We start from the raw sequence: 25,514 nt of genomic DNA on the forward strand, positions 1-25,514 counted from the left end.
TTTCCTGCCCTGTGCTTGCTGTCATCCACAGAGATGTGGTAACCAGCATGACCTGGTTCCCCCAGTTCTCAGCTCAATCCCCTTGCCGAGTGCCAGGGTTCTGGAATCCCCCAGAACTCTCTTCTTTTTCCAATAAGGAAACAGGAGGGGAACTATAGAGGACACTGGACTGTTGCTAGGAGGATGGCAAGCTTAAAACCATGGGGTCTGTGGCAGACGGAGGAAGAAACCATCATCAGCTTCCAGAGGATGCCCTGGCTTAGAGCTCTGCAGCCAGAGGCTGAGTCCTTCGCTCCCAAGCAAGGTCAAATGAGAAAGCTGCAGAGGTATGGACAGGGTGCAGTGTGTGTGAGTGTGTGTATGTGAGTGTGTGTGTGTGTGTATGTGTCCTCGTGCACAGAACTGTGTGTGCAGGGAGGAGGACATTTGAAAGAGAATCCCTAGGAAGGTGATGCTATTCCCAAGAAAAGGAGCAATGGTGGTTGAATCAGCCAGCAACCCTGTTGGCTGGGAGACCCAGATAGTACCTGTAAGGAAACGGAGATGGTGATGACAGGGCTGGGCCTCTCAGATGAGCAAGAGTCAGGGTCACAGATTCCTCTGCCTCAGCAAGTGTCTCCTGGGTCCAGTTATCACTGGATTATGTCATACCAGGGCTGGGAAGAGAACCTTTCTCCCTCAGGGAAACCCCTGAAACAAAGCTAAACCAAGGCCCAGAGAGGATGTTCCAGCTGCAGACCCACTGACAAGCCACGCCCACACTGCTAGTCATGGGATCTTCTGACCCCAAGACAGTACTCCAGCAAGGCTCCAGGGAGCTGGGCAGGTACTGTGGGGCTCCAGGACATTGCACAGGGCACCGCCTGCCCCGTCAGGAATAGGATGTTTTTGTTTCATCCTCTCATTCAAACATGAGCACCTACTACATGTGCCAACCATGTTTCTCACCCTAGGAATGTGGCATGACCCAGTTAGCACACTTAAACAGAGAGGTGGGGTAACTTTCCAAGCTCACACAGCCAGTAAGTAGAAGAGCTCATATTTGAAGCCAGATCTTACCAGTTCTGAAAGCTCTGTCTATTCCGATACAATGAGGAAAGCAATATTGGGAACCTAATGGGATGGCAGAGGCAGTTCTTAGAAGGGAGGCAGGCATGTTCCAGCAGCCACAGAGACAACTCGACATCAAATCCCAGAGAGACCCACAGAAGGTTCTCGGCACTCCTCATCCTTCCCTGGCTCCTTCCTAAGCCTCTGTCCATGGGCTGTGAGATCTCGGCTGCATCTTGGGGAGATACTGTCAGCACCTCTCAAATCATCTTAATTCACGGACGAGGTAATGCCTGTCTTGATCCATTTGCATGTGGTTTCTAAAGAAGTTTCCCATTGGAATGCAAAGCAGGTTCCGCTGGCTTGGAAAAAAAATCTGCCATTCCTATATTTTCCAGCAGATTTAGCCCCTAAATACATTTCATTGTGCTTAAACTGACCCAAATGGACAGTGGTAGGCTGTAGCCTAGCATGCCTCCTCTACTGCCACCGGAATCCAAACTGCTCCAACTGATACGTTTATTACCATCACGGATTGGGGAAGCTGGGGCCCATCACTGGCAATGTCCTACCTCACTGTGATTCATCTAGCATGGTTCCTGCCACCTTGTCCAGTATTTCCCTGCTCCAGCGGGGGGGGAGGGGGATCAACATATTTGAAGAAGGCCTGGGATCAGAACCTTTTGCTCTCGTGAGCTTTGTCCTAGTTAAGTCACACAGCAGAACCTCCGAAGCCAAGCTGCACAATTTTGTCCCCCTCAGCCCTCTCCCAGCTCTCTGCTCTAGGCAAAAACCGCCAATGAGCAGACATTTGATCTGTCTCGGAAGCTGTGATATTATACTGCCCAAATGTTCAAGCTGCCTGAGCTGAAGGCTCATGTTCTACACAGTCAGGACCTCTCCAGCCTACAGACCCTGTGTCACCCCGGATTCTTACCCCCACCAACAGCTAGGATCTCAGCTTATACAGGAAGCTAAGATGGAGGGCGAGGGACCTGCCTGGAGCAGGGGTTCAGGGAAATGACCCTTTTAGAGTCTTCTCATAGCCTAGACAGTATGTGCTCTGGAAGTCCTCTGGGGCCTTTTGGACTGGACAGTGCTCCCCAAATGTCTGCCACCATCTCCTTGCCCCCTAATGCCTATTTCCATTGTCAGAAGTTTACATAAAGTTTGGAGGGATCCTGGAAATACTTTGCTGAAGACAGAATGCCAACAGCAATCCATGTGGCTGGAATCTCCAGGCCACTTAAGTGTACCTTGTATGTTCCCAGATGACTGGCAACTGAAATTCACTGAGAAGGAAAGGCAGACATTACTAATTCAGCATTAAGGAAAATTGTTTTCTGCTACCAGGATGCGATCAGGCCTAAGTAAAAGCTCACTAAGGAGGAGGGGGAGGTGATAAACCCCCAACATGCCCACAGAAATACAACCAAGTCCTCACACCTAGGTGCCCAGTGCACTTTTGAAATGAACCACTGCAGAAAATTAGCCACCATAGGAAACCAAATTCCAAGACCAATTCACACTGAATCAAATTCTGGATTGAACCAAACCCATTCACCCAGGCTCTATAGCAGGACCATGAGAACCACTGCTCCTGGCACTGGGAGTCACCAATGCAGGCCAGAAGGTGGCACTGACAATGGTCAGTCCCTGTCAAAACCTTCATCCCTCTTTGTAGGTTGGCCAGAGGCAGACTGGCTTCCTATTCCCAGGGCAGATGCGGCTCATGGTGGTGCACCCAGTCCTACTCCTCACTTTAGAGACTGAGCAAACGAGGTCTGGAGAGGGGAGGGTTATGGTTCAGTCAGTAGGGTACTGCAGGGGGTCAACTCAGAACCGACTTCTCCCATCACCATGAAGCCACGCTCTATTCCAGATGGTCACCCAACACTCTCGCTTGGCTAGTGAAGACAGTAGGGGTCTCAGAATTCCCAAGGCATGAGGAACGGAGGCAACCCTTTCGCATGAGTCCCAACCCTGAGAAATGCCAAGCAACCTCATCTTCTAAGAGCAGTGGTTTCCAAAAATGTATTTTTAGCAGCAGAAGCCATCCTCCAAACAAAGCCTTAAGCAAAAACTTCAAGCTGCAAAACACATCAGCAGTGCTTGAGTAGGGCTTAAGCCAGAACCCAGGCTGCTCCCACCCCAGCACCGAAACTCCCTCCACAGGGCCCTCTGTGGATCTCACTTTGAAGCCCCAGGTTTTGGGGGACTTCCAAGCTCTTCAGTTAAAGCAGCAAGATAGGGTGGACTCTTACTTAAGAGCCCTGTGTGGTATAGCTGGTCTCTGAGACTTGGACAACCTCATTCTCCACTAGGACCTGGCCCCCATCCCCAGCAAGCTGCCTCATACGCAGGTTGATGGAGCCATAGGTCTTCCTGGATCCCCTGCCAGGGACGAAGGTCTGCCTGCGGTACAGCTCACCCTTGCACAAAGAGACCATGAGCAACACAGACAGAAGCATGCCACCCACTGTGAGCAGCCCCAGGCCCGCGATGATACACTTGTCCAGATGCGAGCCCAAGCGGGCGTAGTACATCTCCAGGCGCTCCATCTCCCTTGCTGTCACTGTGTCAGGGTTGACTCGGGCCTCTCGAGGGATGGCATATGCTGTTACCACCAGGAGGATTCCGCTCACCAAGAAAACCAGAGCAGAAACAAAGCCATAGTCCACTGGGCGGCTCACAGGTTCCAGGCCTGGCCCCTCCTCTGAATGCAGAGAAAGATCATCCCGCTGGGACCGGGGCAGTGAGGGGACACCTCCAGGGGGACTGGGGGAGCTACCCAGTCTGGCATCCCCAGGGTTCTGGAAATGAGTCTCATGCTCCTCAGAGAAGAAGCTGGCATTCTCCACACCCATCCTGGATGGCGCCACTGGGCCCAGCGGGGCTGGTCTCCTTGGAACCTGGGGACCATTGCTCAATGTCTTCAGTTCCAGACCAGGGGGAGATGCCATTGGGAAGAACGACCCCAGCTCATGCCTTGGCCCCTTGGCAGCTAGAAGAGAAAACATAACGCCAGTTGAAATTGCCTGCTGAAGCTCAGTATCCCACTTGTCCCTGGCACAACTGTGGGGAGCTATGGACAGCAGAGCGATGTGGCCCGTGCTAGGGCACCACTCCGCAGTGGCGGGTGCAATTAGCCTCTCCAGGTCTCAGTTTTCTTATTGAAAAAAAATTCCCAGTGACAATACTGACACTACTCCCTCCTGCACTGTGCTAGTGGAGGGGTTGCAGCACCCACGTGTAAGGTGTTTAGTAGAGTACCTGGTAAGTATTAATAATGGGCGTCATCATGATGGAGGAATTTAGAGTGGACATAAGACCCATATCCCGGCCTCCTTGAGCACGTGATTGAGCTCCTCTGCAGAATCAGTGTTCTCGCCTGTGAAATGGGACTCCTCCCTTGTAGGGGCAATGCTCAGCAGGCTGTGGCCAGTTCAGCTAACAGGCAATGTTGTATAGCATGTGTGAGGTGAGTGGATAATGTGGGCCATGGCAGACACAGTCCAAGTGTTGTAGGGACTGGTGGCCGAAAGCTTGGGGTGGAAGGGATGACATCTAAAAGCTGCCAAAAAGAAAGAGTGGGACATTCCTCAGCAGGCAGAGGATAGGAATATTCTAGAAAAGGAAGGGAGACCCCAGAGATCAGCTGGGCAGTTCACAGAGGACTGTGAAAGCCTGGCTGAGAAGCAGCGGGCGGTCAAGTTGCTGAAGCAGGAAAGGCTAGGGCTTGTGTGGGTTTTAGAAGGCAGAAGCTCAGTCGCATCGAGGACAGAGTCCAGGGAGGAAGCCCAGGGCAGGAAAAGGAAGGTGGAGAATGGAAAACCTTAACTGAGCTCAAAGCCAGACACCTCTGTGTAAGCAGGCAGGGACTGGAGGTGGGGGCAAAGAGGAAACACTACCAAATCCCTGGACACATACCAGACAGACTCAGTGCACATGTGCTCCTGTGCCAAAAGGCCACCAACCTACAGCCACGGGCTGGACTGAGTTCGCTGGAGTTCTGCTTATTTCACTCCCGATTCTATTCAGTGAGTTTTGGTGCATTAGTTGCCAAGATATACATACATATATATATATGTGTGTGTGTGTGTGTATGTGTGTGTGTGTGTATGTATATGTATGTATGTATATGCATGTGTGTATGTATATGTATGTATGTGTGTATGTATATATATGTATGTATATATATACATATAAACAAAAAACAAAGATTTCACCTCTCAAGCAGGTGAAGTTCTCAGAGAAGGTACTGTTGGTATGGGCATGGCCATCTCAAGGACTGGTCCCACAGAAGTGCCAAAGCCTTCCCCACATGAGGCTCAGAGGGATGGAAAAGCCTTCCCCAGGTCCAAATGCAAATACAGACAGTGTGTGCAGAAAATGTCCACTTTAGCCTCCCTCTCCTCCAAAAGTCTATGACCTGGTGACTTCCCCTACAGAGACTGCGCCTACCAAGTTAGCTAAACTTGATCAGCAGTGCATCAAAACCCTGCCCTCTTGTCTATCTATAATATCCCTGCCTCTTGCTTTAGCCATATACAATAACCCTGCCTCCCTGTTCAGCTGCATATAATAAACCTGCTGATCAGGATTGCTGTGGTTTCTCACTATAGAGCCCAGACCACCTGATCCCAGCTTTTCTGCATGTCCATGTGTCTGTCTTTTCTTCCTCCCCTTACTGCCCCAGTCAGGCCAATTCTTAGAGCCACGCAGATGCAGCAGGCTCTCATTTCCACCTTCTGCAAATCTGACTGCCATGGGCCACCAGCTCCTCACAACATACACCTCGCATTGGTAACTGGACGGGTTGTCACTTCTGATCTCACAGCAGACGCACAATGTCCCATACATGCACTGACGTCCTTCGGGCACATACATCCACAGCCCAGGCACTAAATGCCCAGGTAACAGAGACCCTAGGCCTGGAGTGACTCTTGTGCCGATGTGTTTACACACCTGAATGCTGGTTGTCTGTGTTCTCAGGTCATTCTCCAGTGCTCTGTGGGCGCCCGTGTTTCTGTGCAAACGGGAGCAAATAAAGCGATGGTAAATGAGAGGAATAAATGAGCAAAACTCCAAAGGGTTGAATGTGAGTCTCTCTGACCTTCCCATGTGGACTTGTTCTCTTAGCAAGCATATGGTCTTTCATCTCAGTTCAAAGGCTGGTCCTGCTTACAACTCCTGTCGATGGCTGCGTCCCTCCTCTACGCGTCCATTTAATACACGCTTGCTGAGCTTCGACTGCATGTTAGACTCTCACCTTAGCACCTCACTCAGGAATAGCTCAGCTCTATCACCATCTTAGAAAACAAGAGCAAGACCTCACAGTATATATGGGGACTAATAGTTGACTATGGGCACCCCAATAATCTCTATTCCCTAAACACTTGCAAACCCACATGCTCCACCTTCCTTCCCTGGCTCTTTCAGCCCTCACTTGAGACATCAACCTTGGGCATCCTGAGGGCAGAGATCCCTCTGAATCTCCCTGGGTCCCCGTCTCCTGCTCAATCTCCTCTAGTTCACAGAGGAGAAATAGGAAGGAGGGAGGTGCTAGTTGACTTTTTGCTCTTGGCACTAAAAGCGAAGACCCTGAAAGTAGGTGCCACCTGTGGCCCCCACCCACCAAGCCCTCAGCAGGCCTGAAGACCTGGGAGTCCCATAACCCTTATCCTAGACTGGTACATTAGAGCCTCCATATCCAAGAAGATATCTGGGGCACCCAAATTCTTAGAGCAAGACTCTCTTTTACCCAAAACTTTTTCCTTCGGATGCCTGGGTGAAGGAGCAGACACAAGGAGGTCGTCTCTCTGATAGCTTTAGAATGCCTGTTTAGTCTTCTGACACTTGGTAAGTTACTCAAGGGCATGCTCATCAATTACCCAGCCATAAGCAGAGTCACACAGATGGTGCCCACGGATCACACCCCAAACCCAAAACCGCCCCAGCTATTGTATCTGCAGTCCTATAGTTCCTGAAAGGCAAGCACTCCCGTTCCCGTTCCACACTCACAGCCTTCGGGACTGTTCCCACAGCAATACCCACAAACCCGGGAAATAAGTGTGACTCACAGATCCACGGGTCACTCTGGTGGTACCCACAAGAGGGTAAAATTGAGGGAGATAAGGAAGGATGAGAGAGGGAAAGAGACAGAGAGAAAGGAAATAAAGGCTACCTCTAGCACGGCTAATAAGCCGGATCCACCCAGACCTGCCCGAGTCCAGCACCCCCACCCACGGCGCACGCTGACACCCACCCGGGAGCTCAACACACTATGAAGCTGGGTGAAGCTTTGCAAACCCAATCGATAGACACACGCACTCGTAGTACACAAAGCCTCGGGCGCGCAGATGCACACACGCAGGTCCACGCTGTTATACCCAAAGTTCCGCGCGGAAAGCCCCAGAGCCCCGGCCTCCCGCCTCCCCCGCGCCCGCCGGCCCGCAGTTCACACCCCCTGCTCCTGCCCTTGACCACCAACGCCACCAGCCAGACCAGGCCGGACCCGGCCGGTCAGCGATTGCAGCGGGGTGGTCCAGGGAGCCTGAGCTCGGCTGGGCCGGCGTGCGCTAGAGTGCCCGGGTCGCGTGTCCTTCGACCGGCCGCGAGGTCAGGAGAGCTGTCCTTCGCTGCCACTCCCCGCCTCGGGCCCTGCGCCGGCGGCTCGCGGTTGGCGTGCGGAGCCGTGCCGGGCCTCCCAGTCTCCGCACGCGGGATCACAGGGCTCCCGGCGGCCGAGGGTGTGCGCGGATCTCGGCCCGGTCGCCGCCTCGCCCTCCCCGGCTCCCGCCCCCTTTCCCTGCCCGCCCGCAGCGGCTGCCCGGGCGCACGTACCTGCTCGCTCCGGGCCGGGCTGCACCGTGTCGGCCGCTGGGGGGTTCCGAGGAGGAAGGGACAGGGCAGGGTGGGAGCAGGGATCCTGGAGCGCCGCCGTTCCAGCTCCGCCCGCGGCGGGCGAGGGCGCCCGGAGAGTTAGCGTGGGGAGGGAGAGGGAGGTGACTGCTGATGCCCGGCTCCTGCCGTCCCTAGGGCCACCTCTGTCTAGCCCGCACGCGCTGGCGAGGGAAACCTGAGGCTAGGAGCCCGCGGCGCTGGGCGCAGGGGCGGGGCGGGGCGATGGAGGGGCGGAGAAGACCCCCTCCCCCGCCACTGGGAAGACCCCGCTGCACCCGGGGTTGCCTTTCCCACCCCAGGTAAAACCTCTTCAAGGCCTGCAGGTCCAGCTTCTCATCACTCCGTGAGACTCGATGGCTCACGGGCACCACGTGAAGGCTGAAACGAAGCCTCTGCCCACCTCAGTTTCTGATGGGTGTCTTCCTGGGGTATTGTCCATGGCCACGCACACCTTTACCCTCCAAAGCCACCTACAAGGCCCCTTCGCGGGCAGCCTGCCTGGCTTACACACACACACACACACACACACACTCACCCTGAGGGGTTCCTGCATCTAGCCACTCCCTTGACCTGGATGGCCCCATGCACAGGTTTCTGTTTTAAGGGGAACTTCTTTTGCTTGGGAGCCCAGGCCAAGCCCAGAAAGGGGACTTACTGTAAGGAACGTAAGGTTATGATTTCTGGGAATACTTGATGGCTAGCTCACATAGGTCTTACCATCTCTCTGAACATCAGTGTTCACCTTTGTCCTATATAACTAGGACTCCACCTGTGTGATTAGATGCTATCCAGAAGATAAGAGAAGGTGAGAAAGTCCTGCCCTGGCTCCTTAGTTGTCTCACTGGCAAAGGCTCATGGGTCCTCCTCCAAAGGCATTTAGTCCTCACCCACCAGGAGTGCAAAGGTTGTCTTGGAAGTCTTGTGGGCCAACACTGACAGGTCCTGTGCTGAGCCACCAGAACTGAACAGGCCCGTCTCCCCCATCATTCCAGAGGCCTGGCCTGTTAGGATTTCCACAGGGAAGCTGGCCCTGGCACCAGGTCCTGTGCAGTCCCATTTCCACCGCTCACAGGTATATGACATGGTGCAAAGATCCCTCTTGAAGCTCAAATTTTCCATCCCGTAAACAGACTCAGGACTTACGGAATGCCATGAGTCCCAGCCATTAGCGTGGCCACAATCCCTCCCCTGTCCTGTGCCGTCCTGCCTCACAGCGTGTCCTCAGAGGTCACTCTGCTCCCCTCACTTCACTCAAGTCTTTGCTCACATGTCACCTTCTCAGGGACACCTGCCCAGGCCATCCTATAAAGAGTAGATGTGGTGCATGCCTTTAATCCCAGTACCCAGGAGGCAGAGACAGGTGGGTCTCTGCTATTGTGGCCAGTTTGGTCTGGCATTCCAAGATAGCCAGGACTACACAGAGAAACACTGTCTCCAAAAACAAAACACCAAACAAACAAACAAAGAGTATAGTAGAGGCTTTGTCTGCTTCTCTCCCTGGTGTATCCCCGGAGACTTTCAAAGGAGCCAACACCTAGGAGGTTCTCGATAAATTCTCTTTGAATAAAGATTGAGACATGCACTACTTCTCAGTTTTGGAACTCCTGTTGTATACTAGCAACTAGGCAGAGCCCATCCCTGTCTTTAAGAAATTCCTGTGGGATTCCAGAAGAAAGGGATACCAACAGATCACACTGCAGCTGAGTAAGGGCTGCCGAGCAGGTACAATGTGCTCTACGTGTCTCAGGCAGGATGCTGGCCCAGACTTGGGGATGGGACATCTTTCCAGCAGAAGTGAGGACTGAGCCAAGATGGGCAGGTTATAGATGACAACTGGATAAAGAGCAGGGAAGAGAGATTCAGCAGAGAACTAGTGTGGGCAGACACCCTGGGGTGGGTGAAAGGGAGGGCAGGGAGCGTGGGAAGGAAGGGGCATGATCACAGTGGGAGACCCAGGTAGGAACATGGTAGGAGATGGAGCTGTGCTGGACAAGAGCCAGGACTCAGCAAAGCCTTCGAGGCCGAAAGATTTGTTCTTTGTTCTCAGAACAGTGGGGAGCCGCGTGGAAGAGACTGGACAGAAAGCTACCCACCGTGCCCTTCCCCTTTTACATGTGAATTTGACTTTTGGTTACTTGTTAAACTCAGACTTTTTTCGGTGTTTTTGTTTTTGTTTTGTTTTCGGAAGCAGAGACATATATGACAAGTTACTGAGCAACACTGTTTAGATAAATCTGACTCCTGGGGAGGGAGCTAGCATGAATGAGAGTAGGAGATGCCAATATGAACTCACGTTCAGCGTAATTTAGAGGTGAGTGATTACATATATAACTGTTTACAGAGTAGTCCTAGGCACTTCTGGACCATGGCTTACCAGGCAGACATCGCAAAGTCCAGGAACCATACCACACACAACCAATTCCAAAAATGGCACAGAAAAGGCATCAAGAAACCCCGGTCACAAAGATACAAATTTCTCAAGGGGACCAACTCCAAATATTCCTGAGGAACATGCGCTTTGCCAAGAAGCACAAGAAAGGCCTGAAGAAGATGCAGGCAAGCAATGCAAAGGCAAAGAGCTCACATGCAGAGGCTATCAAGGCCCTTGGGAAGCCTAAGGGAACCGGTTAAGCCCAAGATACCAAAGCCCCAACTCCAAATTCAACTGCCTTGCTTTCATCACTTCTCCCAAGCCTGGGAAGCAGATTCCAGGCTACATGGCCAAGGGTAGCAGGCTATGCCATCCATAGCCCAAACTCAAACCAAGGCAGAAGCTGCAGCTCCAGTTCAGGCTCTCAAAGGTGCGAAGGCTTCTCTCTGCTAATGTGAAGACAGATGGACTGGTGGGACACTCCCACGCACTATTTGCAGGTGGTCGGTGCCAATGCTGTTTTCACAAATAAACTTGAGGCGAGATCTGCTTTAAAATATTTACAAAAACATGCGCATATGCATGGGTTCAAACACATATGTATTTCTTTGCTAGAAACAATCGTACTCCATAGCAAAGAGCTCACCCAGTGTAGCGATCTTGGTGTCTTGTGTGTGCGTGCTTGCGTGCGTGCGTGCGTGCGTGTGTGTGTACCCACAGGAGTCAATTCTCTTCTTCCACCATGTGGATCCCTAGTATCTAATTCAGGTTACCAGGTTTGGCAGCAAGCACCTTACTAGCTAAGCCTGAGATCTTGGTTCCTAATACCATTCTTCAATAAAAGAAGCCAGGGCTCCTCAGAGAAATGAGGCAGAAAATAAACAAGATGAACCAAAAAAAACAAAAAAAAAAAAAAAAAACACACTATGCATAGGGCCAGAGAAACAGCTCAGCAGTTAAGAGCATTGGATGCTTCCAGAGGACCCAGTTTTGATTCCCAGTAACCACATGGCAGCCAAGAAACAGCCATCTATAACTCGAGTTCCCCAGGATTCAGGACCCGTTTCTGGCTTCCATAGGAACTAAGCATTCATATGGTACATAAATATGCATACAGGTAAGACACCCATACACATAAAGAAAGATAAATAAATCTTTAAAGTGTTTAATTAAAAAGAAAAAATTGACAAAGGGTGATGGCACATGCCTTTAATCCCAGCACTCAAGAGGGAGAAGCAGGTGGATCTCTGAGTCTGAGGCCAGCCTGGTCTACAGATTAAGTTCTCAGACAGCCAGGGCTACACAGAGAAACCCTGTCTTAACACTCCCACAAAAAGAAAAGAAAAACACAACTACACACACATGCACACAATCACGCACACTGATGCGATCATGCTGAAAGACACAGGTCAACTTAAAGTGTTCCCAGACAATGCTGGAGGAAAAAATTAAACAACAAAATAATATAGTAATATTGGGTTGTAGCTGAAAGTATGACATAAATATTCCTAATTCCATCCTGATAGAAGCAGCTGAATGAGTCAATGAAAAGATAAACCACCACAGTATTTCAGCTGTGTGCCCCACAGTCCTCAAAGCATGGAGCATAACGCCCATCCTGAGGTGCTGACTGCATCTGATAGTAGCCTTTCCAAGAGTGTGTGTGGAGATGGGGGTTAACTAAGTACCTGAGAAACTGGTGCACTTACCCCAGCCAGATGACCATGTTCACATTAACGGTCAGATTATGGTAGCAGTGTGCACCCTTGTGATGAGACCAAGCATGCTGGTGCACACCTGTAGGGTAGTACTCAGAGGACTGAGTCAGGAGGATTGCTATGAGTTTAAGGTTTGCCTCAGGTATTTTGATAGGCCCTCCTTACAAGATGGTAGGGCTGGAACGATGGCTCAGTGGTTAAGAGCACTTTCTACTCTTCCAGAGGACCCAGTTTGGGTTCCCATCACCCATATGGTGGCCACAATTGATTACAACCCCAGTTCCAGAGGGATCAGATGTCCCCTTCTGTTTTCCTCAGGCACCAAACACTGCACGTACACAGTACACATACATGCAGGCAAAACACTTATGCACACAAATATTTGGGAAAAAAAGAACTCCATCACAATTAACATTTTTATATTTTTAGTTGTGAGCCTAGCCTTTAACAGCTGAGCCATCCCTCCAAGTCCAAAATTAATATTTTTAATTGTTCTTTTACCTTTGTGGCCTCACAACTCACAACCTCAATCTAATCATGAGATCTAATGAATCCCAAGCCCTGACTAAGGGACAGACTATGACATGCTTGAGCAATTCCCCTCAAAACTGTGGAAGCTGCCCCAAACAAGGGCAATCTGAGAAACTTCCACAGTCCAGAGAAGCTTAAAGGGGAAGTAGTAACTATATGCATGTGTCCTGGGGTAGGAAAGGGTTAGCATCAGAACTGGAAGATTGGAGAAAGTATGGACTTTATAACACTAACATCTCATGTTGGTCCTTAAACTGAAACACACACAAAACTCTAATTTAATGACACTTTGGGTAAGAACATGAGAACTCTGTACTATCTACCGCCCCTTTTATAAATCTAAAAAAGTTAAAGTTGTTACCAGGTATGGTAGCACACAGCTATAATTCCAGCACTTTGGGATGCTGTGGCAGCAGGATAGAAAAACCTTGTCTAATAAGTGAGTTAGTTAATTAATCATCATTTTCAACAACCGCTGGTAAAAACTGTAACTACCTAATGGGAAATTATACTTTGGGCTTCCTGAACATGGGGGGATTATATACCTGGAGACAGGCCTTAAGGGATGTGAAGCCTTTAAGCCAAGAGTGCACTTGCACCCACCCTTGGGGATTCTATATTGCACATAAGAAGTACTTCTCTGCCAGACACAGCAAGGATTTCCACTCACAGGAAGGCACAGGGGTCCCTGTCCAATATCTTCCTGAGCAGGCTGATATAAGGTGGCCTAGTGACTTCTGACAGTGGGGAGAACCTGGGAATGATGTGAACAGATTTACATGGTGAAAAATTTTCACTCCTTCTATGTAAAAGTGACAAGATCAAGAAGACAGGTCATGTGGGCAGTCTTTGTGGCCATGTTGACATATGAGCAGTTCTCAATAAATTAGCTATGATTCTGTGTGATGTGATTTGTGAAACAGAGTGAGGTCCTTCTAGAGAACATTAGAGCACCACCTGGTGGTCCAGAGCTTTCCAGAGGAGTGGAAATGCGGTGATAGGGTACATAGGTGTTTGCTTTTCTCCTGCTGCGTTACCAACTACCTCAAAACTTACTAGCTCATGGTTATGTGGCATGGCACAGTTCCATTGCGTTCTGTGTGGTGTCAGCCGGATGGCACGAGATCTGGGACCTTGCTTAAACAGTCAGACTTCACTGTGTATCTGTGATTTGGTTCTCACTGACATCCAGGGGTTTCCATTCTCTTCCACACAGACCCTCAGTGTGGACAGCTTGGGCTTTCTTACCTGGTGGTGGTATTGGGGGTAGTCAGAAACCTTATACAGCACTCAGCTTTCTCAGGAGTACAAAAGAAAGAAAGAAAGAAAGAAAGAAAGAAAGAAAGAAAGAAAGAAAGAAAGAAAGAAAGAAGGAAGGAAGGAAGGAAGGAAGGAAGGAAGGAAGGAAGGAAGGAAGGAAGGAAGGAAGGAAGGAAGGAAGGAAGGAAGGAAGATGCTTCAGGACATTTTAGAGTCAAGACCTGAAACTGGCCTGGCATCATGCCTATTGCATTCTGTTGTTTACCACAGCTCAGAGATGATGAACAGACAGCCGTTCTGACTTTGTGGTTATAATGTTAGTTCTTTGCCTATCCAGGCGTTCTGGCTCTATGTCTCCTCAAGTTTATGTGCCAAGCCTTTCTAAGCCTATGAAGTGTGGCGATGTAAATGAATGCAGACAGATTATAAAAATATATACAGCTTTAATAAGGAAATAGACTTACAGGACCACAGGTTCCCGCGGAGAACAGGAAAAGCAGAGAAAAGGGGGCTGCTGGTATCACGCCCAGCAGATTTATCAGTAAACATTAGCCCAAGGCGAACACGCCCCCAATGAGTGGGGCTATATCCCTACAATGAAGTAAAATGTGCCCAGGCCCAGGAATCTTTAGTAGGGTTAAAAATAAATGGAAGTGTACAAAAACAAGTCAGCCACAAGAAATGACTTTGTGAGTTGATTAGACATCAGCTTTGGAGGCCAAGCGCAGGGTGCCAGCTTCTCACTGCCAAGCTCTCTAGCTGTTCATGCCGCCACACGTGGCAGAGCACACTGCGTTGGCTGGAGCCTCTTTTGGACTTCCGCCACTTTAAACAGCCCAAATCCTACCATGTACTGGTCAGGGAAAAATGATCCTAATTCCAGCTGTCACCACCCGCTGGAGTGATCCTTGGAAAAGTGTGCCTCTCTCTGAGCCTCAGTTTCCTGTATAGAAAGTGATTAATGACTGGTCTATGGCTAATATGTTGCAACATATTAATAGGGAACATATACATATACAATATATACTAACATGTATTTAATATATAAAAATGCAAATAACAGGAGCTAGAGAAATGGCTTGGTGGTTGAAAGCACGAGCTGTACTTCCAGAGGACATGAGTTCAATCCCCAGCACCTACACGATGCCTTACCACCTCCATAACTCTAGTTCCAAAGGCTCTCAACCATCGTATAGCCCGCATGGGTGCTTTTTGCAAATGATGGATAGACATATATGCAGGAAAATATCTCCTATACACAAAATAAAATAATAAACTTTTAAAATACAAGTGATGATGCTTAGCGTACAGGCAGAGGTTCTCATGCTTTCTCAGTTGAGTCTTAGCATATTAAGGACTTTTTCGCTGAACCAGGCCCAAAGAAATACCCAACCGTGATTTATTACACAGTCAGATTCAAGCGTTTAATAATGACTGTCTGCACAGTATCTTATAGATGACATTGCACCTCCCCCAAGCTTTTAAGTGTTCTACACTATATGAGTTTTCTGCAGTTTTTGGGGGGGATGCCTTGGCACACAGTTTAGGGTCTGCTGTCTATACAGATTTAAAAATGGAGCAAGGCTGCCTATGTTTGTCAAGGACCCAGAGCAGAACACCAATAATGGTTGTCATCTCACCTGAGGTCACCTCCTGTGTCTCCCACTGCCACCACACCACTGCACTCCTCCCACCTCGTGGTTTCTTCCCATCATCTTCTTCAGGGCCCTTCTAAGCTGATGGTCCTGTTCTTTTCCACTCTGCAGCACGGTGTTTCCCCAAGATCTCTTTATTGGTGGGTGTGCATCTTTGCTCTCAGCTTGGACTTGGTTGTGTAGCTCACCTTGCCCAAAGCTGTGGGCAGAGTGGCAATGTGCCAGCTCCGAGCTTAAGTCTTCAAGGAATTTCCTGCACTCTACTGTTCTTTTATTGAGACAGGGTCTCAAATAACCTGACTGGCCTCCAGTTCTCCATGAAGCTGAGAATGATCTTAAACTTCTGCTCCTCCTGCCTCTGCCTCCCAGCTGCTGGGTTTAGATACATGCTATGGGGATTTCTGGTGCTTAGGGATCGAATCCAGGGCTTCGTGCCTGCTGCGCAAGCTTTCTACTACCCACTGAACTGAATCCCCAGACATATTTTAAAGCTTAGATTTGCACTACCAAGAGCACGTGCCCAGAGATCTCAGAGAATGGTGAGAGACCTGTGGAGCAGCCTCAGACCTGCAGGTGTGTGGCTGGCAGCAACTCACTATCCCACCCACCCACTAACTTATCTGTAAAAATAAATGGTTGCTATGGTGTGGGTGAGGATCCTGCAAGACCCATGGGTAAAGTCCTCTCCAGCCTGAGGTGCTGTAGCAGGTAGGGGACCCTTGAACATGTTAGGCCTACTGGAAAGTTTGCCAGTCATACGAAAGGAATATTGGGACCCTGGTGTTCTTTCCCATGATGTCTCTTACATGGCTGTTGTAAGATGAAAAGCTTGTGGTCTGCCCCCATATATAGTGAAAGGAGGATTTCCAGCCTCTCCTTTTCTTGGCTGTCACCTTATGACTGCTAGATGGCTGCTGTAGCTCTGGGCATCACGTCCACATTCCAGGCAGGTGGAAGGGACAGAAAGCAGAAGTAAGGAGGAAGCAGCAGTCACATTTCCTGGTTTTAGGACAGTGAAGATTTCCCTGTGTGAGAGCCCATTTCTGCTGTGGTTTTCCTGGTGGAGAACTGGGCACATGAGCACCCCAGAAGTTCAGGGGTGTGGAAAGTCAGCATCCCTTCATCAGGACTCCACAGATGAGGGGGGTAGGGGTGGGAGATGGGGACCACAGAAGGGGTTTCAGACCCAGAGGACATTGCAAACTGCCCACTTTACACAGAAAGCATGAAGAATCCCTAATAGGACTTGTTGTGCCTGTTACTATCACCGGCCTCACTCAGCCACACAGTCCTGGTACGCCTGTTGGCATCAGATTCTCTAAACTCTTGGAACATCAGGCATGAAGACATCCATACCCCTGGTTTCTCCCCTTCTTCCTTGCTTATTTCAAATCACTCAAGTTTAAAAAAAAAAATCACAAGCTGTGTTTTCCAACGAGAACAGTGTCCTGCTCTCATTCATTCCACCCTTGGTGACTTAGCTGACAGTCTGAAGGAAGCTGGTACAAGCCGAAGGTTCCTCAGGCTGGTAACCAAGTCATTGCCAAGGACTCTATCCAGGACACCGAGATGGAAATACCAGGAGAGACAGCAGCAAATCTTGGGCAGACCCTGGAATGGCTGAGGAAGGAGCTGGTAAGCCTTTTCTTTTGCCTTGTCGTATCTCCTTGTATTTTCCGAGTTTTCTGCGCGCACACACACACACACACACACACACCCCCTTCCCAGGACCTCACTGGCTGCAACAGGGGCTTCAGGCTGAAGTCTGAACCCTGCAGGCACCCCTCCTGGGGGCAGCCACACAGAGTACAATGGAGTTCTTAGGTACTGGGAAAGTAGGTCATGACCTACATAGGAGACAGTGGGTGCTGGCCAGACCGGTTTTAGCATTGTGCTGGGTGCTGGGGCTGTCCCCAGCTCTGTTGCTGTGTGACCTCTAGTTAGTGCCTCTACCTCCCCAAGTCTCAGTTTCTTTAATCACAAGATGAAGGTAACTATGCCAACATGATGGGGGTTGTCAAAAGGCTTCAGTGAGAGGTGTCTGACATTTATCTTATTAGTACTTGGCACCAAGGGTAAAACACGACCCCTGGGGAACACAGAGGACACCCAACACATTAGCTGGGAAAGCAGAGGCACCAGCAATAACTGAGACCAAGGATCTATGTGGAGGCACAAACTCAGGGAGATGAGATGGAGGAAGTTCAGTAGAGGTAAGAATGGTGTTCAGCTGGGCCGGGCCAGGAGTACTGACACCAGTTCTTACTGCAGAATGGGTTAAAAGGAGTCAGTGGCCTGTGGGACTTCTGCTCAAGTGGCGAAGAGCATGTAGGAAGGCGTTTACTTACTCAGTTTGCTCATGTCTTCTGTTTCCAATAAAGACTTGTCCCCACAGGTCACTAATTCTCCTGAGTATATATGCCATGTTACCTGGGAAGCCAGGTGCCATGCCTTTCATTGTGGTGTTTTCTCCATGTCCCAAAAGAAAGAGGTGTCCCCAAATAAGTGTGCACAGCAGTAGAGAGAGAGGAGGAGACTGTGCAGGAAGACCAGAGGAGAGAGGGACAGACAAGATCATCCCAGTAGACCTTTGTGGGTTGCCAGGCAACAGGCCTGCTGGGAGGCAACCCTGACAGGGTTTCTCATGGGGTTGGAGTCACAGCTGCTGCTGAAGCTGCTTACAAGCCACAGGTACCCCAGTTGCACAACTGACTCTCCCAGCACACAGACTTGGTGGTCAGGTTAGCACACACAAAATAAAAATCACTTTCCTTTTTGCACTGCTAAACCTGAACCCCAGGACCTTGCACACGGAATATTCTACTATTGAGCCACACCCCAGCCCTCTTACACACTATTGGTAGTGGGAAAATAACCTTAATTATTGTCTCTTGTAAAGAGAGACAAGTCTGAAAACCTCTCACCTACTCCCTGGTGGTGCTAGAGGTCAATCCTAGGATGCAGTTGTTACATCCTCATCCCTTGAACACCTACATCTCTGAACCTGTGTCCTCCTGTGCGGCCAGAAAGCCACATCTACTGATTATTTTCTATGTGGAAAAGCTGAGTTGGGTTGTGTGATAGCTTGGGCTGGAGTGGGGCGGAGTTTTAACTAGAGTTGGCTCTGCTTTTTCGTCAGGAAGTTTTAGATTACATTCCGTGCTGGCTGGTTTTATTCTCACTTGGCACGAACCGGAGTCTTCTGAAAGAAGGGAACCTCATTTGAGAAAAATGCCCCATAAGATTCAGCTGTAGACCATTTTCTTGATTAGTGATTGATGAGGGAGGGCCCAGCCCACTGTGAATGGCGCTGCCCCTGAGCTGGTGGTCCTGGGGTCTATAAATAAGAAAGTAGGCTGAAAAAGTTATGCTGAGCAAGCCAGTAAGCAGCACCCCTCCACAGCCTCTGCATCAGCTCCTGCCTCCAGGTTCCAGCCCTGCTTGAGTTCCTGTCCTGACTTCCTTTGATGATGAACAGTGATATGGAAGTGATAAGGCGAACCCGTTCCTCCTCGGGTTACTTTAGTCATGGTGTTTCATCACACCAATAATAATCCTAAGTAGGACAGAAATTGGTACCAGGAGCACCGGGCATTGTGGTGACAACAGATCCGACCATGTTGTTTTGGGGAGGATTGGAGAAGGACTTTGAAGCCTTGAGCTAGACAATCCATTGAGTATTCAAAGCCTGGTGAGCTTTTCTGTGGTATCTTGGAAAATAGGAATGTTGAGAGCAATGCAGACAATGGAGGCCTGGCTTGTGAAGTTCCAGAAAGTTCCTTAAAGACTCTGTCGGGGGGCTGGAGAGATGGCTCAGTGGTTAAGAGCATTGCCTGCTCTTCCAAAGGTCCTGAGTTCAATTCCCAGCAACCACATGGTGGCTCACAACCATCTGTAAAGAGGTCTGGCGCCCTCTTCTGGCCTTCGGGCATACACACAGACAGAATATTGTATACATAATAAATAAATATTTGCCGGGCGATGGTGGCGCACGCCTTTAATCCCAGCACTCGGGAGGCAGAGGCAGGCGGATCTCTGTGAGTTCGAGACCAGCCTGGTCTACAAGAGCTAGTTCCAGGACAGGCTCCAAAGCCACAGAGAAACCCTGTCTCGAAAAACCAAAAAAAAAAAAAAAAAAAAAAAAAAAAGACTCTGTCGGGGCCATTTGCTATTTTGAGTTGAGAATTTATTGTTCTGGTTAGTTGGGGCACAAGAGTGATTGACAAGCGAGCAGAAGCACTGAAGTAAAACCTTGGCTTTACTGGGACAATTGATGCTGGTTAGCTGGGGGTGAAACATTAGTGGTGATTAAGAAGAGACCAGCATCACTGAGGTGAAATCTCCTGGGAAATGTTTCCTCAGAGACACCATGAGAAGCTGGGTGCCAGAAGCAGCCAGGATTGCACCTCCAGCTGGTAGCTGAGCTTGGGTAGTGTAAAAGGCACCTAGGCTGGTTTTGAAGAGGTCACGGAGAACAGCTAAGGTTTTGCACTGTGAGAGGCTAGGCATGTCGCTGATGAAGGGGAAGCCCCAGCAGCCGCTGAAGGCCCGGGAGTTAAAGGGCCATGCTAAGAATTTCAGGTTTGGCACCATGAAGAGAGCCCAGGAAAGGTTACTGGTGAAAGTGAAGCCCAGTTGCAGCAGAGACCCCAGCAATTTGGAGGTACCAGTGCCTTGGGGCAACCACCAAGAGCAGCAGCAGTGGAGTGGAGTGGAGCCAGATGGAGGAAGACAAGTTGTGTGGGTTGCAGAGGGCGGGGCTAGAGAAGAGACCAGTCCCCTTGGAGGAGCACAGAAGATCTGAGTGAATCGCAGGTTTTGAACCTTGAGTTATTTACAGTGTTAGTTTGGTTTTGCTCTGATTGTGACTGTGCCCTGACTCTTTCCTCTTGAAGTAAGAAAGTACTTAACTTACTTTTTGATTTTACAGAAGCCCACAGTTGAGAGACTTCAAACATTTAGAAGAGATTTTTGGATTTAGAAGAGACAAGATTTTTAAAGAGACTGAATTGTTAAGTGTGAATTTTTTAAAGACTGTGGGGATTTTTAAGTTTGTAAAATGTTTTATGTTGTGATGTTGATATTAATGCATGTTCTTGGGAGTGAACAAGAAAGGGAAGGCTGTGCCTCAACAGGGAAGTGTTTGTGTGTCATGCTGACAAGGGGCTAATTGTGCTGGCTAATTTGATGTCAACTTGACATAAGCTAGAGTCATCTGAGAGAAGGAAACTTTAACTGGAGAAAATGTCTCCATAAGATCTGACTGCAGGCAAACGTGTAGGGCATTTTCTTAATTAGTATTTGATGAGGGGACTAGTCCATTGGGTAGGGCCACCCCTGAGCTGTTGGTCCTGGGTTGTATAAGAGAGCAGGCTGAGCAAGGAGGAATGAGCCAGTAAGTATCATTCCTCCATGACCTCTACATCAGCTCCTGCCTCCAGGTTCCTGCCCTGACTTCATTCAGTGATGTGGAACCAAATAAACCCTTTCTTCCTGGGGTTGCTTTGATCATGGTGCTTCATCACAGCAATAGCAAACCTGGCTAAGACAAACACCACAACCAAGACAGCTTAGAGAAGAAAGGGTTTATTTGGCTTACACTTCTAGAGGGACTGTCAGAGTTTGGAAGCATGGCAGCAAGCAGTAGACATGATAGTTGGCACAAGAGGCTGGGGGCTCACTTCTTGAACAACTACAAACAGGGGACAGAGGATGAACTGGGAATGGTGTTTGGTTTTTAAAACCTCAAATCTCAGCCCCCAGTGGCATACCTCTTTCAGCAAGGCCACATGTTCTAAACTTACCCAAACAGTGCTACCAATTTGGAAGCAAGGATTCAAACATCTGAGCTTACAAAGGCCATTCAAACCATCACATCATGCATGGCAGTGAAAGCCCAAAAAAGATTCCATTTCTGTGCTGGGCCCTTTTGGGACCTTGAACTACACCCAGCTCCCAGGATAAGCTGAAGACCTTGGACCCCTCTTTAGAGGAAATATTAGCTAATGGAGAAACCTAAGCTACACAAAGTTACTGATTGCAGCCCATTCCCCCACCCGTAGTCACACAGAGAATGTTGACCACCCAACTTCCTCTATTGGCTGGGTAATATTTCAAACAGCCTCTGTGGTTAGCAAAGGGTCAGCATATGTCTGGAAGACATAATCATGGGCCATTGCTATCCTCCTTAGATAATAATTGCCGGAACTAATAGCTGAGCTTTACCTAATCTTTCCAATTATGATATAGGATATGTAGTTTTATATTTTAATACTATAATTTTGTGACTGTTTTGTGGTTTTTTTTCTTTATAAACCCCTTACAATAGTAGACAGGGTTCTTCTCCCTCCCATCTGCTGTATCAGACAGTGAGGCAGAGGGCCCGTGCTAGCCCACACTTAATAAACGAAACCTTGCTTTTGCATTTGGAAGTGTGGCTCTGTGGTGATCTTCTTGGGGATCGTAGGACTCAGGCACAACAGCAATAAGTGCCTTTATCTGCAGTGCCATCTTGCCAGCCCCACAGTTGACACCCCAACACACTAAAGATTTATTATGTGTGTGGGTTTGTGCACATGCATGCAGGTGCCCATGGAGGCCAGAAGAGGGCATCAGATCCATGTAGTTGGAACTATGGCTGTGAAAAGCATGGTCTTTATTAGAGCAACAGAAACCTAATTAAGACAAAGACCATCTAGCAATGACCTAAGGAGACTCACACAGGCCATGTGCAAACATAGTTCCATTTTCTGTAAGGTGCTTGGATGCCCTTAAATCTTGGTGTTCATAGGGATGGATCCTGGAGCCATCCTCCTTGAATACCGAGGGACAGTTGCCTTTTTGCAGCTTTTCAATGTGTGTTGCAAAAATTACATCAGCACAAAATAAAATTTAACATTTTAAAATAGTGTACAAAATGGACAAAATGTATAGGAAAAGCTTTCTTGGAAAGAGATGTGAGATTTGGAGTTGTATGACAGTGATGTTCTAGCATAGCAGCTTTGAATTCTTTCTTAGGTCCCCTTTTTGTTGGCAAAACTAGCAAGGACACTAAGTAAAAACATCCTTTATATGTGTTACAAGCCAATGTCGAATACTTTAAATTATTTATTCATCAATGCATTTGTTCAAATATTATTTAAATAACTGGTTTTTCAAAGCAAGTATTTATAGAGAAGAGTTGACCCTGCTTTACATTGTTGCAAATTACTTTGCCACATGGATAGTGTACCGTCCGTACTACTACATGTACTATGGTACTACACCTGCAGTGCGGAGCCTGTACTACAGGACCATTTGCAAGCCGGGCAAGGGCTTGGAGATTTAAACACACAAAGACATACAGACAGAGACATGGGTCATCCTTGAGACAAGAATGTCCCCCTTTATTGTGTACCAGAGCCGCTTTTATAGAGATCCTTAACTGATAGCCACGCCCCAGACAAACCCACCAGAAACCACTCCCCTGCCATCAGGAACTCCAGAGGGTCTTGTGCTCAGAGTAGCTGCAAACATAACAAGTTGTTTACAGGAAATTCAGGGTCTGGGTGCACAGCCCCCAACAGATTAGTAGAAAACAACTGAGGTCTCCTTTCTATTACTGTATTCCATCTACTGAGGTATCGCATGTCATTGGCTTTGAGAAAACCCCACTGTGTGCTAATAAGAAAATAAAAGCGTGTTCAACTATGTTCATAGTAGCATTGTTTGTCATAGCCAGAACCTGGAACAACCTGAATGCTCCTCGACCAAAGAATGGATAAGGAAAATATGGTACATTTACACAATGGAGTACTACACAGCAGAAAAAATAATGACATCTTGGAATTTGTGGGCAAATGGATAGATCTAGAAAACATCATATTGAGTGAGGTAACCCAGATCCAAAAAGACTAATATCACATGTACTCACTCATAAGTGGCTTTTAGACTTAAAGCAAAGAAAAACCAGCCTATAATTCAAAATCCTAGAGAACCTAGACAACAATGAGGACCCTAAGAGAGACATACATGGATCTAACCTGCATGGGAAGTAGAAAAAGACAAGATCTCCTGAGTAAATTGGGAGCACTGGGACCATGGGAGAGGGTAGAAGGGGAGGGGAGAGAAAGGGAGGGGAGCAGAGAAAAAAATAATGCTCAATTAAACAATAGAAATAAAAGAAAATAAAGGCAAAAAGGGAAATAGCTTTGGCAGCCTGTATAAAGGACATGGAAGAAGGAAGCTTGTTCTCTTTGTCTGCTTGCTCTTACTATCGCTGAGAAATCCATTCCTTCACTGGCATTAGAGCCTTCTTCTTCAGTATTCTGGCATATACTGAAGACCAGGTGAGACATCCAGCTTCATGGGCTGAACAACTACTGGATTCTTGGACCTTCTGTTTGTAGACAGAGACTGCTGGACTAGTTGAACCACAGTCTGTAAACCATTCTGATGAATCCCCTTACTATATATATATATAGATATACTTATTCTATAAGCTCTGTTTCTCTAGAGAACACTGATGGTTTATTTGTTATCACGAAGATTAAAAGCTATAGTGGTGGTATCTGTGTCGTGCTGCAGAGCATGTCTTCTAATGCATCAGTTCATCCTGTCCTCTAAGAGCCTCGGAAAGATGAGTAATTTGTTCCGACTTCCTAGACTCAAAACTGAGGCTTCAGGGGAATGTGGCATCTACGGCTTGTGTGAGGAGGTAGGGGCATGTCTCCACTGAGCAAGCGATGGGATGGGGCTCGACCAACAAAGACAGTGCCTGTCTCACTCTCACGGATGCCTCTTCTCTCCTAGGCTGAGATGCAGATCCAAGACCAGCAGCTGTTGCTCTCACTGAGGCATTTGCAGAGCCTCCTAGGGGAGCTTCGAGCCGAAAGCACCCACTGGGAGGACACAAGGCCCAGCAGAAGTACATCACCTTTCCGAGCTAGACTGGGCTCAGAGGGCCGGGGCTACCAGCCTGTGTCGAGGGAACTGGCCCAGCTGCTCCGAGGAGAAGAAAGCAGGCGAAGCTCCCTTCCTTAACCAGACAGAAAGGATACTACTCATCAAAACCCTCTCACCACAAGTATAAAAGTTTGTGTCTGCTGTGTGTCCTTGGATTTATCACTTCTTAACTGTCTTTGTCACTTACCAGTGTGTGTGTGTGTGTGTGTGTGTGTGTGTGTGACAAATTATTGGATGCATATCTGCTTCAAAAATACAACCCTGTATGTAATTTCCAGCAAAGTATCACCCTGGATGATAATCCTATTCTTAGGAATTTTTCATAGGGCAATTGTTAAAGTAAGATTATGATGTGCCAAGATAGCTACTGTTGCCTTGGTGAAAAATCAAAACACCTGTAGTGACTTCCTGGCTATTTTCTTTGTTCCCAGCAAGTTTTCCTGGCCCCCTTTATCTGGCGACAACAGGCCCTGTTGCCACCACAGATCACAGAGAAGAGCAGGTCACCAGGCCTAGTCAACTATGTAACTCATGTTGGACCTAACATCATGATTCGTGATTGGCTTCATTCAAGGGCATGTGACTCAACAAAGCCAGCCACAATCTTTCCCAGGGGTTGCTATCTGGATCCTGCCAACCACACTTCCAGGGTGCAATTTGATTGCTCTTAGGCTGGGTTGACCTTTGCCAATAAGCAGTGTAGGGTCAGGCTCTAGGGCAAGAGGTGAAAAGAAGGACTGGATCCTTTGCCCCCTCAGTAGCTCCTCGGCTTCTTGTAACTCTTGGTGTTGTCCACCAGCGATGCGCCACCTCGGAGCAGGTGGTACCAACTCCGTCTAGGTCCAAGGCCCAGCATGGAGGCACCCTCTAAGTTCAGAGCGCTCTTCTTAGATGTCTACAGGCCAATGCTACAAGGCTCTTGTTTGTGTGGTTTAAATTTTAATCCTTCAGCTTGCTTGTTCCCCCAGCACTGGGGGTGGTAAATTCTTCCTGTAATTGCTAGCTTGGAGTTCTTTTTATAACCTCTCATCCACCCAGTCAACTTTATACTTAGTTAACAATTCTTTGTGTTAAATTGTG

The 25,514-nt window shown here is 48.5% G+C and overlaps 2 protein-coding genes across 3 annotated transcripts; one reads left to right on the forward strand and one right to left on the reverse strand.

Annotated features, from left to right (window-relative positions):
• Positions 1-2,292: 2,292 nt before the first annotated feature.
• Positions 2,293-8,021, reverse strand: Tmem74b (transmembrane protein 74B). Of its 2 annotated transcripts, none has more exons than XM_057781692.1 (3): positions 7,897-8,021; positions 6,019-6,079; positions 2,293-4,054 (listed from the first exon to the last, which is right to left on the reverse strand). In XM_057781692.1, the coding sequence occupies exon 3, from the start codon at positions 4,011-4,013 to the stop codon at positions 3,315-3,317; it is 699 nt and encodes a 232-aa protein (XP_057637675.1). In that variant the 5' UTR covers positions 4,014-4,054; positions 6,019-6,079; positions 7,897-8,021; the 3' UTR covers positions 2,293-3,314. The 2 variants fall into 2 exon arrangements, with proteins under 2 accessions (XP_057637675.1, XP_057637676.1); XM_057781693.1 differs by lacking the exon at positions 7,897-8,021 and adding an exon at positions 6,167-6,437.
• A 9,015-nt stretch (positions 8,022-17,036) lies between these two features.
• C9H20orf202 (chromosome 9 C20orf202 homolog) lies at positions 17,037-24,512 on the forward strand. The gene is made up of 2 exons (XM_057780117.1): positions 17,037-17,126; positions 24,282-24,512. Exons 1-2 carry the CDS (start codon positions 17,061-17,063, stop codon positions 24,510-24,512), a joined length of 297 nt encoding a protein of 98 aa, XP_057636100.1. The 5' UTR covers positions 17,037-17,060.
• Positions 24,513-25,514: the final 1,002 nt, after the last annotated feature.

This window comes from Chionomys nivalis, chromosome 9, assembly GCF_950005125.1.
Source record: "Chionomys nivalis chromosome 9, mChiNiv1.1, whole genome shotgun sequence".
In the NCBI taxonomy this organism is placed as follows: domain Eukaryota; kingdom Metazoa; phylum Chordata; class Mammalia; order Rodentia; family Cricetidae; genus Chionomys; species Chionomys nivalis.